We start from the raw sequence: 13,785 nt of genomic DNA on the forward strand, positions 1-13,785 counted from the left end.
CCGATCCGTGATGCCCTTTGCTTTTAGGCCCTCAACTTTTTCTGATTCTCCTTCTCGCCCAAGACTCCCATGAAAACCCTAACCTATAGGACTTTCACACACACATACATACATGCATGACTCACTCTTTTGTATATAGTAATTAATGAAGATACTCTCTAGAAAGGATGCTTTTGTCACCTTTATCACCAATAAAGTTGGATTGCTCTATCCCAATATTAGTTTTATAGTAATGGGCTTCTTTGCTTTTGTATATATGTTGCTCTAATATCTAGGGTTAAAGATCCCGATAAAGCACATTTAATAAAATACAATTTAAGAAAAGAGGTCGTCTAAGATTTTTCCATCTGGTGTGAGTATGTCATGGTACTTTGATTTATTAATTTTTTTTTGTTGATTTTTAACTTTCTAACTAAATATAATAATTAGACCTCCTTAAAATAAGGGCGAAAAGTTTGATATGGTGACAATATGTGGAGAGAGTTGAGTAGTATTACTCATTTTAAGTAAAGTGTTGTGTATGTCTTATATGTTATTGAAAGATAATAGGTGTTGAAGTGTATGTAGTGAAACGAAGTGACAAAACTTGCTCTGCGGTTTGAACCTGAATTGGGTCCGCTAAGTGGGTCGGGTGCAGGCCCACATTATGATTGAAGGGTAATTTTGTAAATGTACTAATAGATGATATTTTCTATAAATATGATGCTTGTCATTAACGAACATTGGATGTTTGATCATCACAATTACTGAAAGATTTCATTCGCTCATGTGGACGTAGATTCTCAGCTGAACCACGTAAACTCCTTTTCTTCGTTTTCGTTTTATGTTCTTGATTTCGTTTTTCTCAATAAAAGGTCTACTTTTAATTTAACGATTATTATATAATATTGTAACATTTAGTTAGCGACTTTTAATTTGATCTCATTTAATCTTATGACTGTTAATATTGTCACATTTGATCACCTGCTATAATTTTTTTTAATCCAAATTAATGTTAAATATTATATACATTGCCATTGGAAATTTGAGTTTCACACTTTCTTGCATGGGGGTTGATTTCACAAGTTGATGAATATGTTATCCATTGAAATGAAGTATCCCATGTCACCATGTGCAACTCTCTTTGAAATCGAATAAAAAATGATGAGAAAATTCTCATGCATAAAACAAAAGGCACAAGAACAAAAGAGAAAGAACTCGATCTTCTTCTTTTGTGAATAATTCCATAGATTATAAAAGAGCATCTCTTTCCTATCACCTTCAATTTGTAAAAATTATAAGTAGATATTTCAAACAAGGTAAATCTCGCTTATGGGTAACAAGTAGCAATAACGGACTCGACCTAGAAAGTATTGATAAGAATCAAACTCGCGACTTTTTAAAACAAAAATTATATTCGACTCAATTAGTCACATTTTTCGGGATAGCATACATTAATTTTGTATGAACCAAGCAATCACATTATATTTGTAATTGTTTTATTTTTGGGAGTATGGAAAAATAATATTTAGTTTCAATATAGTAAAATTATTAAATAAAAGAGAATGCCCAATGTTGCTATGAATTGGACAAAATCAATGAAAATGTAATAATATAGGGGTCAAATTGAACTAAACAGGAAAATACGAGGGCCAAATCATGTTTTCTTCTGATAAGTGGGAATCGTCTACATGTGCGCGAAGCGGTTCTTCGGTGGTCACGAGTTCTACTTCCCGGCTCGGCTCGGCTCGGCTCAGGGTGATGGGGCCCGCATCACTTTTTCTACTTTCGATTTTAGCCAACAACATAGCTCCACCCTGGGTCCATCTTTGCCAATGACTTGTTTATAGTGACGGAAGTACCATTCCGCTAGGCTCCACTGACTTCATCTCCTATTTTATTACTTTTTTTTTTTTTTTTTAATAAATGATCATAGTTTCGTTGGACTAATTCAAAGCCCAGATAATTTTGTTCTTAGAGGCACTGTAGAGGTAAATCACAAGTCACGCAATCAACCTATTAGTTAGACATAGTCTTCATACGTGCAGAGTAAATCCAATCCGCACATTCTATTATTCTAATATTTTTTTTATACACTCAATTAATCTCCTAATAGTTGCCACCGGGTTTGGACATAATTAGTAAGTAGGTTGTTAATGCAGTTATAAATTATAAAACGTTTTGAGTAAATTTTGATGGATGTGCACTAGTATGTAATTCTCACTCACATGTAATATATAGTCCAATAAAAGATTATGCAAAATATACTTGACTGAGAAGATGTTGACAATAATCAAACTCATATAATTCATGTATGAGAATAATATTTCACAAATTTATTCACCTCTTTAGCAATGAGAAACGTAGTGAAAAATTACTATTCTTGTGCATTATCACTTCACATTTATTTTGGAAAACATAAATATAGTAAAACAATTAAATTAAGGGAAAAAAAATGAATGGTCAAATTATTTGGTAATGGCTTATCCAACAATTTATTAAATCATATATATAGTAAAAACTACAGAGTAATCAAGCAATTTTTGACATTGTATTTCTTGCTCCACTATTAGAAGTAGAGATTACGTTCCTATATCATATACTCATATCTCAATTAGTTAATTAACCTAAAATAAATTAAGAAATTTTACTTTACTAGTAGCCATAGAGTAGAGTACAGGGTCAGATCCTACCAACAAAAATATGATTTGACCTTCATCAAATAAATGTTCTCCACTATTAATCTATAAAACTTTACACCAATACAAAAAGAAAAAAGAAAAAAGAAAACCGACCAAAAACAACCTTGGAAGTTGTGCATAACAATGTTTTATAAAACAATTCCACTTTGGTTTTGTCTACAACTCTACACTATCATCAAAGTCTCCGCTGATCAAACATGAATTTTTTATTTTAGCTATTTTAAAAACAACAAATTCACAAATTTTTAATGCTTACTTGCTTACCATAACTTCATATTGCAACATTTCATATGCTCGAGCGGAATAAATTTATAATTGTGGGCACGTAGGATATTACAAATTAAATTCAACTTCTAATTGTATAAAAAATAAAATATAATATAAATTTAAACGAATTATTTCAATTGTGAGAATGAAAACTGCGATTTAACTTCTAAAAATGATGAGTAAGTTGATGGCACATGATTATCTTACAAGAAAGTCACGGTTTTATTCTCACCAACACCTTTTTAGTCGGGACTTTTACATATGTTCTTTCTAGCGTGATTTATTTCTTGTATGTGATTTGCCGACTATAACATAGGAGCGAGATTGCCATCGAATTTGCACAACCCAGTATTCACATTTCTATAAATATGTTTAATAGGGAACATACTCATGTAAAATGAGGGTATCTAGTGTGTCGTTCCATATCGTCGGATATTGAATTTTTATAAGATAACAAGAGAGTTACTTTTAAATTTAACTCTTTTCGAATTATATGCATAAAGTAAAACTAGGGGTGTAAATGAGTCGAGCAGCTTGGCTCGAGCTCGGTCAATTTCAACCTCGAGCCGAACTTGAGCCGGCTTGGTTCATGATTGAGTCGAGCTCGAGCTTCAATTTTTGAGTTCGAGCTCGAGCCAACACGAACTCGAACTCGGCTCGGCTTGTTTGCACTCTTAAATAAAACCATAGAAGATGGCTCACAATTCTGCATTAATGCTACAACTTTTGAGCCACTATTTAGGGAAGATTTTAATATTTTATAGAACATTTATTATTATGTTTGTAAAGTTTAGAGTTTCATTAAATTTTGATATCATAAATTAATTTATGAGTTTTAATTAGAAATTATAAGAATCTTTACGACTTTATGGTAATCCATATTTGGTAAAGTGTTAATGATATAAAGTGATAATATAATTTTATGGAATATAAAATGTATTACTATGAGGGTCATGACGCTTTAAAAATTTTCTTTTAAAAAATATTTTTTTCTAAAAAGAAAAGTAATACTCCGTACCAAACTTCTAGAATAAATATGCCACGTATTCTAATATTTACCCCACAAAATTTGGGTATTTATAATCTGGCCACATTCTATGCGTATTTATTCATATAAATCCACCAAAACCTTCGCTTTGCCTAGAACCTCCCCTCTCTATATACAGTAGCATACAGCCATTGTCAAAATTCTCTCTCTAAAAACACTGAAATTTGCCGAAATATTGGCCGTTGCGTAACAAGACGCACAGATTCAGAGCATTCAAACGGAACAGAAAAGGGGAGCTGAGAATTCATCCATAATTGTGTGACAGAGAGTTTTGTTTTGGTTGAAGATGCCGCCGGCAGCTGGCGCTGTAGCGCAGTCGAACCGGGTGCCGTTGGTGCCGAATGTGATGCCGACGGTGGTGCAGACGCCTCCGGCGATGGTGTCCGATTCCTTCGCCAAGGACGCCGTGATTGCGTGGTTCAGGGGGGAGTTCGCGGCGGCCAACGCCGTCATCGACGCGCTCTGCAACCACTTGACGCAGCTGGAAGGCGGAGGGGGATCGGAGTACGAATCCGTGTTCGCCGCCATCCACCGCCGGAGGCTTAATTGGATCCCGATTCTCCAGATGCAGAAGTACTACACCATTGCCGATGTCGCGCTCGAGCTCCGCAAAGTTTCTGCCAAAAAAGCCGAGGACCGCGAGGCTGCCGCCGCCGCCTCGGCCATGGCGGATGCGAAACATAGCGCCGCCGCCGTAATGAACGTTAAGATTTCCCATGCTTCCCGGGAGGAGCCTGTTGACAACAGCGAAAATGGTGGAGGTGAGGTTGTTTACGAAGATTCGATCAGGGACGATTCACATGGTTCTCCTGAAAGTGAGATCACCGATTCAGGTAAGTACTCATATATTTACACTTCCACTTTTCATTTATTATTTAAAAAATAACTTTTCATTTAGTAATGTTTTCTACAGTAATTTAACTATGTTTTTTAAACATCTCAAATGATACTAATAAACCAATATTCCATCTAATTATTTATTATTACTCATATAGTCCTATCAATCACTTTACAAATTATTATTTATAAATATAAAATGTCAAACATGTAACACAATTAAATAAAATTATACAGTAAAATTTTTTATCAATATAAAAAGTGACAGAAAACAACTTCGTAAGATTTTAAAATAAGATTCATTATTAAGAGTTTTGTATAGTGATAATGGTATCTGATATATTTGATCAGTATCATAAATTTTTTGATAGTAATAATAATCAACAGTGTTTCATTTTAAGTGGATTTTAGGAATTGGGATTTGGGATTACTTTGATCTAAAACTGGTGAGATTAAATGATGATTAATGGTGATGGATACTTTTTCATTTTTCCCGAACCTAAAAAGGATAGTAAAAGGGTTGAGAAAATCGAGGCAGAAGGAAGCTGGGTAGTTTGTTAGGTGACGTGTAGACAAATTATTTATTCTGGTCTAAATGTTCACAATTTATATATTAAATGTTCATAATTTATTTTTTAAAAATTTACCATTAGTATGTTATGAACACACAATATATTAATATATATGTAATTGATTACATTGTTCTGTATTCACAAGTTTCTTTCAAATACTACCGTCACAAAATAGGATTCACAAATTTTTTTCTACACTTGTTATGCGTATTTGACTTAGAAACACAATTTATATTCTATATAAGTTCACAATTCTAATATTAAAAATACACAATTTATACGTCGATGTGGACATTGGTCCATGGTAGTGATGTGTACTGCTAGTCTGCTGAGAACCCCTTGAGGTGGGCGAGCAGTCCGGCCATTAAAGTATTGGACTCTTTCTGTTCTACTGAATCGGATTACTGAATAGTGTACAACGACGGCCTTTGGTTTTGGCCTATTGTCTTTTACGTCACGCCTGCGCTTTCTGGGTGTCATCTGGAGTTCTGGACCAGGCTTTAAATGTCTTCTTACAAGTTAGTTATTGTTGTCTTAATAACTCACTGGGTCAACTCACTTTATTAGCCTCGTTAACTGGGTTGCAGGTATAAAGTGTCCATCTGGATGTTAATTGATCCGGTGAATGTTGACTACACAATATAATGATTTATTTATAAACATGTTACTATTAACCTCTTCAAATATGATTCGAGTCTTAGTTTTACTTTTACTACACTCACTCTATGAGCATGATTCGAACCGAATTTGTATTAGTCTTAACACAGTTAGTAGGAATACTGAATGTTGTTTATGTAATAAAATTATAAAAATAAAAGAGAGTCAACATAAATAATCATGATAATGTAGAATTTTTAAACTATGTTTCCATTCATTTGAGCTGATTCAATAGTTCAATGCATTTTGTCCTGAAATCGTTGTGTACAGTATGCTACTGTACCAAAATCTTTGGGACTTGGACAAGGGAGGGTGCAAATGGTACATATTGCACTTAGTGCGGTAGTGCTCTTTACCCCCACAGTGCAGTTTGCCTGGCCTATGCTGCTTTTTCTGTTTATCCAATATGTATATTGGGCAGCACTGTATGTAGAGTAGGTCAAAAGAATATATAAATAAACAACAAATTTAAGTAACTTAAAATAAGTTATAAGCTCTGCCAAACAGACCAATATCCTTAATGCTGTGTTATTAAATATTGAAAAATGTTATGAGTCCTCGATAAGTATTACTCTCACTCGCCATGTGATCTACATTGATTGGATGGAATTAAAAGTAAAATGGCAAATAAAAAATGTCATCTTTAAAACTAATACATGGATCTTCGATAATTAGTTAATTACTTTTTTTTTTTTTGGCTGTTCAGTAGTAAATATACCTATACATTGCTCTCTTTTGCTATTGCAAATCAGGATCTCAAGATGTGCAACCTATCTCGGAGCACTTTGAGTTCTGTTCTAGCCATGAAAACTGTGAGGAACGCCGTTCCCAGTTCAAGATGACGAAGGGGTTCATGGGTAGGGAGCCAGTGAAAGGGCATATGGTGAGTGAATTCTTTAAACTCTAACCAATAAGATGTACTTATCTGTATACATTAAGATTGCTTGCCTATGCTTAACAAAATCTTCTTTGTGAATTGTAGGTGAATGTTGTTAGAGGTCTAAAGTTGTATGAAGACATTTTCACTCCAATTGAACTTTCTAAGTTAAGTGACTTTGTGAATGAACTCAGAGTCGCTGGTCAAAATGGAGAACTCTCAGGTGGATCCTGTGATTCGTGACGTTTTTATAGTTAGTTGTTGTTTCCTTTTTGGGCCACAAGTATTGAGATAGTAAAGGACAGGATCTATAGTTTTGATTCAGCAGGTTTGGGCATTCATTTCTCTTCGCGATTCTTTATATCAGCCATACATTTTTCTCAGGGCCTGAACTCAACTTTATGAGATTTATCCAGTCATCAACACCACCTTATTATTATTATTCACTTCATTTTGCAATGTAGTTTGGTTACTCTTCAAAACTCTTTTGCTGCTCCGCTGTAGATATTCGAGCTGACACTGCCATTACTTTTCAGGTGAAACTTTCATTTTGTACAACCAGCAAATTAAGGGCAATAAGAGAGAGTTGATTCAGCTTGGAACCCCTATTTTCGGCAATGTAAAAGAGGATCTTGCATGTCAAAAGAGTAAGCAACTTCTAAATTCGATGGTACAGCACCTCGTCCCTTAAGCATGAGGTTGGGGGTTCGATCATCAACCTCATTTGGCCAGTTCCCTACCACTTAGTGTGCTGACAATAGGGACGGGGGATTAGTCTTCTGACTATCGGCTGGAGGGATACCTTTGGGCAACAAAAAAATAAACTTCTAAATTCTATGTTGTCTTCTTTCTGATTCTCTATTGTATTTTTCTGTTTCCACCTTACCATAACTGGACTAACTTCAATGTTCAGGCAGTAATGAGCCGATTCCAACCATCCTCGAAGTCGTCATTGATCACCTGATTCAGTGGCATTTAATTTCAGAAAACCGAAGACCAAATGGCTGTATCATCAACTTCTTTGATGAGGTATATATTAATCTCAGTACTCTTCTTCTACTTCAGCATTTGATGAGTGTTCTAACTGAAGTAAATCTGCTGCCATTTGTAGGGGGAATATTCACAACCTTTTCTGAAACCACCTCATTTGGAGCAGCCTGTCTCTACCCTTCTCCTCTCTGAATCAACAATGGCTTTTGGCAGAACTCTTGCATGTGACAGTGATGGGAACTACAGAGGATCACTCATACTCTCTCTTAAGGAAGGGTATGTCAGTTTCCTTTGTTGAGCATATAGCCATTAATGTGCAATCCAACTATCAGCTTAGATTTTTAGTTGAGCATATAGCCATTAATGTGCAATCCAACTATCAGCTTAGGCTTTTAGTTGAGATGGAGCACATGCTTCAATTTCCTTATCCTCAAAGCTTTCCTGTGCATCATCAATTTGATCGTATATAGTCGAGTTTTAGTTGAAACGCAGTGTATGAATGTATGTATATTTTGCAGGTCGCTTTTAGTGATGAGGGGAAACAGTGCTGACATGGCAAGGCATGCAATGTGCTCATCTCCCAACAGAAGAGTGAGCATAACATTCTTCAAAATCAGGACATGTGTGGAGAACAATTCTGCAGAAGTTGTTCCCCCATTGACCAGAGCCATGACACTATGGCAACCTGGGATTCCCTCATCACCATATAATGGAACACCAGACTACAGACCAATGGACATAATCCCCAGGAGCGTCATCCGCCCTCCTCCCGTGGTGATGTTGGCTCCGGTGGTTCACCCGGTGGTTCACCCGGTGGTTCTGAGCCCCAGAAAGATCGTCCCTCGTGGCGGCACCGGCGTGTTCTTGCCGTGGACTGTTCGATCCAGGAAGCACGTTAAGCATCTCCCTCCCCGTGCCCAAAAACGCCGCTTTCTCGCACTGCCTTCCTCAGATGATCAAACGCTCGAAGCAGACACCACCTCCGAAACAAGCGCCCCATAAATCATCATCATCATCATCATCGTTCTTTCATTTCTCAAACTTCTTTGGGCTTTTACAGATATGATGGTTGCTATTCAATTCCTGCCATTCATAGTGCCTTAGGAGAGAGTAGTAGTTGAGTTTTATTTTATTTTTAAGTTTTAATTAATCTTTCTATATCAACGCAAGGAAAAAAAAAAGAAAAAATCTTGGTTGAGTAATTATTACAAGTATTTTTTTTTGTGGAAATTATCATGGATTCGACAAAAGTGTTTGTACATTAAAATGCAGAGAATATCATATATCTTGAGTATAACAAAGAACAGATAACATAGTTTGGATAGAAACGTATATACAATAATAACAAATTAAACCGATATTTGATTTGATTGTTAGACTAATGATAATATGACCATTGGGGCTCTTAAACAAGTTTGTTTATTTATTTATTTATTTTAATTTTTTTTTTGGGTTTTTAAATTTTTGTAATTTGCTTGTTGTTTCCTAAAATAATACCTATCCTCTTCCCTAAGTTACCAAAGGATATAAGAAAAAACAAATTCATTCCACGAAAGAATTCCTTGGGGTGCGATAAAGATCATAAGGAGCCCACAAATGATCAACGCTGCAAGGCCTTCTTGAATCCAATCTCAGCCATGGCTTGCCCTTTCCGCTCCAATGGAGTAAGCTAATCGGACCGGGATGAAGGTTCCGGCATTTCCCTTCCAGGTTGTCGCCGCCGAGGCCGTGCTGGTTCCACCGGTGATCAACCGGCATTATGTTTCCGGCCAGGACTAGCAAGAACGGCGGCAGAGAGCCCAGATGGTAGATCCTCTTCTGCTTCTGCACTTGCATCCAGTCTTCCACTTTCTGGGTGTACCCTCCTTGCCGCCATTTCTCCACGTCCATGATCATCACGCCGGTGTTGAAGTAGCAGGGCCGCCGCCCGTCGAACGTCTTGGAGAGCTCCGGGTCGGACCAGAACGCCGGGGTGAAGTAGGCGGTGAAGTTGGCGTGGCAATACTCCGGCACCGCTAGGACTTTGCCGCCTAAATCCACCTTCCACAGCTTCAAGATGTCGTCCACCACCACCAGATCGGAGTCGAGATAAATCACGCGTTTCACGTCGCCGGGGAGAATGTCGACCAGGTAGGCTCTGGCGTAGTTCAACGGCTGGTCCAGCGCCTGCCGGATGGACTTGGAGATCAGGCCGCGCACCCGCCCGGCGTCGAACCGGTACACCTTGAAGTTGAGATACGGGAACGTCGTCTGGATGCTGGAGAACACCTCCGGCTCGTGGCGGAGCCAGAGGAAATGGAAGACGACGTTTTCCGGGCAGGTGGAGTGCTGGAGGATGGAGAGGACGGCGGCCATGGTGCCGCGGATGTAATTGGCGTCGAGGGTCATGACGACGTGGATGAAATCGGCGGAGGCGCAGGTGTCGCCATTGCGGAATGCAGGAGCTTCGTTGAAGATGGGGACGGCGGCGGCGGGCTTGCCGATGGTGAGGCGGATATTGGTGGCGGTGGCGGAGGAGGGGGAGGAGGCAAGGAAGAGAGACAGGAGGCCGATAAGGAGTGGAACAGAAGAAGAGAAGCTCCCGGAGGCCATCCTGCCCTTTAATTTGCATTTACAATGGGGGATAGTCAGCCATTGGAGGCTGGTTAAGAGAAGGCTTACGAAGAAGAAGTGGCAATAAAATGGGAAGGGGGAGAGGTTGGTATCATTGTGAGGGAGAGAAGAAAGCTCGGAGGATGTCACCTTTGCATCATTATAAAACATTTCCTTTTCATTCCAATCTATATGCACACTTGTATCTACCATCCAATTATGAATGTTTTTTTTTTTTTTTTTTTTTTTTTTTTTTTTTTTTTCATTTGCTCTTTTGCCCCCCTAAGCCTAAATGGTTCTTTTTAAAATTTTAGTCCCTATCTATCAATTTGAACAAATTTAATGGCAACCTTGGGTAAATTAGTTGAACATTAACTTCCTATAGAGACAGTTTATTAGTCTTTTTGATTTGAATCAATTAAGACAATCTAAGCTGATTTACATCATTGTAGTCCTTTGTCCACTAAAGAGTTTAACACACATACAGATAGTGGTTGTACACTTTCCCGTAAATCGAAATTTGAGCAAATTTAGTGCCTCCATTGTCCATAATGTTGCACTAGTCCCTCCATTCTATCATGTTATGGACTAAATGTGCAATATTGTAGACGATTAAAGAATTGATTTTGCTCAAATGGACAAACAATGGAACAACCCCAAGGGCCAAAAATGTGATTTTCTCTTTTTTTGGTTCAGTAATATTTTCCGATCAAGCATAGAAACATGACCTTGAAAAAAAAACCCAACTTTTTACCATCAAGAGTATAGCATGAAATGCCCAAATTATCTGATGTACATATTGTGATTAACTATTTCTATCACCTCCAAGGAAAACACTTGGATGTTCAGTGGTAACAAAATACAAAAATTCATGCAAATCTTACACTTGTTTCATTGGCTTCTTTCTGGCAGCATCTTTAGTTGAAGAAGTTAAAGTTCATCGTTTACTGTAGTCTGATGGCACTCCTCATCCCAATAATAAGGGTACTTCAGTCTAGCAGCCGTGTGTGGCATGAGCCAGTCGTCATATATGAACCTGAAAGCAAATGTCACAAAGCAAAATTTGATTCCGCATCCATCAAAGGCTGGCAGCAAACAGGAGTATGACATCTCAGTATGGCGTGATCAGAGATTACAAACGAGAGAAATCCAAGCACCATTCACATACTGTTTTGTATTGCCAAGTCAAGCATACTACATGTGCTAGAATATAGTATTGGGGATGCAGAAGAAGAAGCTTATTAAGATCTTGTGGTGGCAGACAAAATGCTTACACTTTCACTGGTGGGCGAGATATAATAACCAAGACTTGTAAATCCTCTGATTCACCAGTGTTCCATACCTGGAATGGAATAGTAGAAGCACGTGCCTTAAACACCAGAAATGATGAAGAGCTAGAATCTAAACTGTGATTGACTCGAAAGATGGTAGTAGCTAAAACATCAAGTAGGGAATTTACGAATGGAGCTCTTAACAAATAATTTTATGATTTCAAAAACATAAGACTCCCATGCCTTCCAACAATCATGTGTTTTCCTTTAATCAATCTATTTGTTGGTATTAATGTGGAAGTCATTTTCACTTTTTCCATCATTATTACTTTTTGGATCTACTTGGTGATACCGTAAGAATTCTACCACCAAAACAATGTATCTGATGAGGATCAGTGGATCATCAAGGAACTTGGTACTTCCAAGAAGTACAACTGATCAACAAAAGATAGTCAGCTAGACAGCTACTGTTTTCTTATTGTTGCACTCCTGATTTGACAAATACAGAGTAATAATCTTCACAACACAGCATGAGCATCTCTCGAAACACTAAAAATGAGAATCAAGATACATGACATTAATATAACTTTGCCATATCCCAAGCACTTTCCTTACGTCTTGAAATGGCCATGACCGCAATTACTTACTAACCATATCTCATTTAACTGACAAAAAGTGAAAGAATAAACAACATATCTACCTGATGAGCATCATTAGTAGGTATATGAAAAGTGCTATTTGTGAAGATAGGCAATTCCTGCGGGTTCCCAGGGTATTTTGGATGTGAGTTAGATGCAAGGTAGAGGGTACCACTCCCCTTCAGCACAACAAAGACTTCCTCACAAGAGTGTCTATGAATTGGTGTTTTAGAACCTGGGGCAAATGTTTGGAGCCATACCTCTACCTGTCCAAATTCTATTTTCAGACATACAATCACCATTGTAGCAGTAAATTGCTAAATGAAAACACAAATCATCTCTGTTATAAGTGGTAAGAAAATATACAAAAGATCAGTTCATTATTGAATATTACTCCTGTTTTATAATACAGCAATAAAGCAGAGAAAGATTTTCACTTTTTAGAAGCTCATGCAAAACAATTGTTTTCTAAATTTGAGCTTATATTGGAAATTTATGGATTTCACCTCTTTCATGCCATGCATGACTGAACCTGCAAGCGTGATATGAGATAAACCAGGCCTTCCATAGTTATCTTGTGGAAGCTCACTGATATTCCTAATTAGCGGTAATCCTGCATCGGAGAACAAAATTCAAGCCCTATTTCATCACTCTAAACAAAATTAAATCAGAACGGGCGTCGTGACTCGCGAGTGAAGTGAAGACTTACCTTTGATTGAACAGTCCGAAGCTCCGGCGGTCGAGGAGAAGAAAACAACCGCCAAAGACAAAACTCCGACTAAACGCCGGCTCATTTTCACAAAATTCTCCGGCCTCCCTCTCCGACGCCCGTCAAGCGAGGATTCTCGAACAAAGTAGGACATGGATGAGTAGAAAGAAGGCCTTCGGGTCTCCAAAATGATAACTGGTCTATTCATAATGGGCTTTTGTTTTATGCAATCAGCCCATAGTTAGTATTGGGCTTCTAGTTAGTATTAAGGCTCCAAGCCCAAATCTTTGTTAATAAATCATACTCACTAATAAAAGTGGGCCGTATGACGTCAATAACGCAAATTATACCGCGGTCCGCGGACCATGGTCCACATTGAAATGTAAATTATTAATAAATGTTCATCAATAGTTATACCATAAATCCGAGTTCACCTTATAAGCTATATTCGGGTTTAAAATACACAATTTACATACTGAATATTTACAATTTACATATTGAATGTTCACAATTTACGTATACAATTTACATATTAAATATTCAAAATTTACATTTTATAAAATTGTGAACATTCAGTATGTAAATTGTGTATTTTGAACCTGGGTCGACATTACAAGGTGGACCCGAGTCCGCAAAATAATTTGCC

The 13,785-nt window shown here is 37.4% G+C and overlaps 3 protein-coding genes across 5 annotated transcripts; 1 reads left to right on the forward strand and 2 right to left on the reverse strand.

Annotated features, from left to right (window-relative positions):
- Nucleotides 1–4,018: 4,018 nt before the first annotated feature.
- LOC109191313 lies at nt 4,019–9,230 on the forward strand. Of its 3 annotated transcripts, none has more exons than XM_019341916.1 (8): nt 4,019–4,609; nt 4,640–4,829; nt 6,815–6,945; nt 7,045–7,162; nt 7,476–7,586; nt 7,853–7,968; nt 8,051–8,205; nt 8,448–9,230. In XM_019341916.1, the coding sequence occupies exons 1-8, from the start codon at nt 4,283–4,285 to the stop codon at nt 8,929–8,931; spliced, it is 1,632 nt and encodes a 543-aa protein (XP_019197461.1). In that variant the 5' UTR covers nt 4,019–4,282; the 3' UTR covers nt 8,932–9,230. The 3 variants fall into 3 exon arrangements, with proteins under 3 accessions (XP_019197461.1, XP_019197460.1, XP_019197459.1); XM_019341915.1 differs by having other exon boundaries at nt 4,019–4,341; nt 4,372–4,829; XM_019341914.1 differs by having other exon boundaries at nt 4,020–4,829.
- LOC109191314 (probable galacturonosyltransferase-like 4) lies at nt 9,144–10,521 on the reverse strand. The gene has a single exon (XM_019341917.1). The coding sequence runs from the start codon at nt 10,519–10,521 to the stop codon at nt 9,472–9,474; it is 1,050 nt and encodes a 349-aa protein (XP_019197462.1). The 3' UTR covers nt 9,144–9,471.
- A 729-nt stretch (nt 10,522–11,250) lies between these two features.
- LOC109191315 (auxin-binding protein T85) lies at nt 11,251–13,323 on the reverse strand. The gene is made up of 5 exons (XM_019341918.1): nt 13,140–13,323; nt 12,937–13,043; nt 12,493–12,696; nt 11,796–11,863; nt 11,251–11,557 (listed from the first exon to the last, which is right to left on the reverse strand). Exons 1-5 carry the CDS (start codon nt 13,291–13,293, stop codon nt 11,452–11,454), a joined length of 639 nt encoding a protein of 212 aa, XP_019197463.1. The 5' UTR covers nt 13,294–13,323; the 3' UTR covers nt 11,251–11,451.
- Between the last annotated feature and the right edge of the window lie 462 nt (nt 13,324–13,785).

This window comes from Ipomoea nil, unplaced genomic scaffold (assembly GCF_001879475.1).
Source record: "Ipomoea nil cultivar Tokyo-kokei standard unplaced genomic scaffold, Asagao_1.1 scaffold1619, whole genome shotgun sequence".
NCBI lineage: Eukaryota > Viridiplantae > Streptophyta > Magnoliopsida > Solanales > Convolvulaceae > Ipomoea > Ipomoea nil.

Bases quoted from the DNA above. Each gene is read 5' to 3' on its own strand.
- LOC109191313 (XM_019341914.1), top strand. From the start codon at position 4,283: ATGCCGCCGGCAGCTGGCGCTGTAGCGCAGTCGAACCGGGTGCCGTTG. The intron at 7,163-7,475 runs GTGGATCCTGTG...ATTACTTTTCAG, and splicing joins TCAAAATGGAGAACTCTCAG to GTGAAACTTTCATTTTGTAC. The intron at 7,969-8,050 runs GTATATATTAAT...TGCCATTTGTAG, and splicing joins TCATCAACTTCTTTGATGAG to GGGGAATATTCACAACCTTT.
- LOC109191314 (XM_019341917.1), bottom strand. From the start codon at position 10,521: ATGGCCTCCGGGAGCTTCTCTTCTTCTGTTCCACTCCTTATCGGCCTC.
- LOC109191315 (XM_019341918.1), bottom strand. From the start codon at position 13,293: ATGTCCTACTTTGTTCGAGAATCCTCGCTTGACGGGCGTCGGAGAGGG. The intron at 12,697-12,936 runs GTGAAATCCATA...GAATTTGGACAG, and splicing joins TCATGCATGGCATGAAAGAG to GTAGAGGTATGGCTCCAAAC. The intron at 11,558-11,795 runs GTAAGCATTTTG...ATTTGCTTTCAG, and splicing joins TCTCGCCCACCAGTGAAAGT to GTTCATATATGACGACTGGC.